Genomic DNA, 2497 nt, shown 5'->3' with positions numbered 1-2497 from the left:
CTGTGAAGACTGACAGCCTTGGAGACCTGTGGTGCAGTTCCACTCTGTCCTCTAGGGGCGCTGTGGGTCAGAATCGACTCCACTGCAGTTTGGGTTTAGGTTTGTGGCTTCCCTCACCCTGCAGCCCTTGGGCTCCTTTTCCAGCTCCGTCGGCTGCGTGTCTCCTGTTGTTTATGAGAATCGGCCATTATCCCATACCCACCCTCCAAGCCAGCCCCCGAGTCCTCCAGGAGGCCAGTGGCTCCAGCCTGCCCACACACCATCAGTGCCACCCTGGTGGGTGGAAAGTGGGTAGGAGAAGGATGGGTAATAAAACAACCAGTCGTGAGTGAGGCTGTGACCTACTGGGCCCAGATGTGGCCACACGGGCATGTGGGACCTGCTGGGCCTGACATGGCCATGCAGGTGTGTGCACCTGTAGGTGGAGAGAGAGGAAATGGTGCAGGGAGCGTCCTGCAGGGAAAACGGGACCTGGTGGGCGGGGCCATCCGCCCATGAAGGGAGTGCCATTGCTGGGGCCACATGTCCTTCAGTCACAAACAGCTCTTGGTGGAGCATGAACGAGTCTAAGCATAAGCGTCGCACAGTTTTCACAGGGGGTGCCTTCCTGAGGACATCCATGTCTGTTCAAGCAGGAAACTCATCGCTCAGCCTCTAGGGTGCAGCTCGCCAGATGGCTGCTCCCCCAAGTGCCTGGGCACAGGGAGATGGAATTGTGGGGGCTTTGGCCTGACATTTTGCAAGGCACTGGCCCAGAATGTCTGCGAGGCCACCACCGTTATGATACCCAAGCCCCCGCAGACTTCCAAATGTCCTGCCAGGAACAAGGATGAAGGGTCCACCTTGGAGGACCCTGGTGGGGATACCTGGGAAGGGGAGCTTGGTGGTCCAGCCCCAGGGCAGCTGCTGGCCCTGGGGGGGGGTGACAGTCTGGAAGGGAGAACAGGTAGACACAAGGATGAGCCCAAGTGACAAGGTGGAGGGGACCAGGGCAGTGAGTCTTTAAGAAGTTTGACAGCAACCCTGTGTCTTAGTTCTCTGATATTGCTAAACTGGAAGACCAAAAGGGGGTGACCTTAACAAACAGAAATTTATTTTCTTACAGTATGTTGTTGTTGTTGTTGTTATGTGCCGTCGAGTCATACCTGACTCATAGCGACCCCTCCTTGGGTTTCCGAGGCAGTATCACTACGGAAGTAGGATTGCCCAACCTTCCTTCCGAGGAGTGGCTGGTGGGTTTGAACCGCCAGCCGTCTGGTTAGCAGGCAACTGTCTTAGCCACTATGCTACCAGAGCTCCTTTCTTACAGTATAGGGGGCTAGAAGTCCAAATTTGGAGGTTGGCTGTGGAAGGCTTTCTGTCTGTTGGCCCTGGGGAGAGTCCCTGTGCCCTGGCTCCCTGGTGACCTGCCTGTGACAGGGCATCTGCTTCCCCTACCTCTGCTTGTCACTGGCTTGTTTCATCTCTTGTATGTGTCGGAGGAGGCCCCTCAAGCACACCCTACAATAATCCCGCTGCATTAACACAACCCATTCCCACAAGGGGCTCTAAGACAGCATTTAACCCCAGGCATATTTTGGGGTGACACAATTCAATCCATAGCCCCCTGGGAGGTGGAGGGGGGCTGCCCTGGTGCCCTGGGGAACCGAGTGTGCACACGTGTGTGTGTGTGTGTGTGTGTCTCTGTGTGTGTGTACAGGGAGCGTCTGTGCGGGTCTTCCAGGAAGGGATCAGCAGGGTGGGAGGGAGAGGTCTAGGAAAGTGGGGGGTGGGGGTGGGGGCAGGTTTGTGGCCCTCCGGACACCCTGGCTCCCAAGCTGCAGACCTGGGGAAGGGACTCAAGAACCAGACAGAACTCTGTGGGTGTCAAGGGCCACGTGGGCCTGGGACCCATGCCAGGAGAGCCAGTGCTCACCAGAGGCCTGGAGGCCTGAGGGGGCCAAAGGGGCGGCTGTGGGAGGAAGAATGCGGCGGACGGGGTGTCAGTGACGCACAGGCACCAGCTGGCGCGGGCAGTGATGTAGGCAGACAGTGGCTGTGGGCGGGCGGCACGCTGGCGGGGGCCAGGGAAGAGGGGGGCCGACAGACGTGCAGCACCCGGGAGGGGGCGCTGCACGCAGACCCTTCCCCAGAGGTCTGAGGGGCCAGACCGGGAGCGCGTGGGCTCCCAGGGCCCGGGGCAAGGCGGTCGGAGAGCGCTGTGCAGCTGGGGGCTGGCTGCCTGGGGATGGAGGGCTCCTCCCTGGGCGTGGCGCCGGGTGCCCCATGGGGTCTGAGCCGCTGCCCTCTCCTCCGCAGGCCTTGTGAAGCTGGGGATTCACTGTGTCACGTGCCAAAAGGTCGCCATCAAAATCGTCAACCGGGAGAAGCTCAGTGAGTCTGTGCTCATGAAGGTGAGCGAGAGACCTGGCCCGGCCGGGGGCGGGAGATGAGGCGGGGCCCTGGGCGGGGCAGGCTGGTGGGGGCGGGGCCTGGGGCAGTACTAGTGGGATGGGCG

General features: G+C 60.4%; 1 protein-coding gene across 1 annotated transcript in view; it reads left to right on the top strand.

The window, feature by feature from the left end:
* The window catches only part of BRSK2 (BR serine/threonine kinase 2), a 60748-nt gene that overhangs the window by 21625 nt on the left and 36626 nt on the right, over positions 1-2497 (top strand). Inside the window, exon 9 of the mRNA XM_007949345.1 lies at positions 2299-2393. Within this exon, the coding sequence (XP_007947536.1) occupies positions 2299-2393 (95 nt within the window). The remainder of the gene's footprint in view (positions 1-2298; positions 2394-2497) is intronic.

This window comes from Orycteropus afer, unplaced genomic scaffold, assembly GCF_000298275.1.
Source record: "Orycteropus afer afer isolate SDZICR_OR568_19922 unplaced genomic scaffold, OryAfe1.0 scaffold00244, whole genome shotgun sequence".
In the NCBI taxonomy this organism is placed as follows: domain Eukaryota; kingdom Metazoa; phylum Chordata; class Mammalia; order Tubulidentata; family Orycteropodidae; genus Orycteropus; species Orycteropus afer.
The sequence above is the reverse complement of the archived record's forward strand: the minus strand, read 5'-3'. Positions and strand labels throughout refer to the sequence as shown.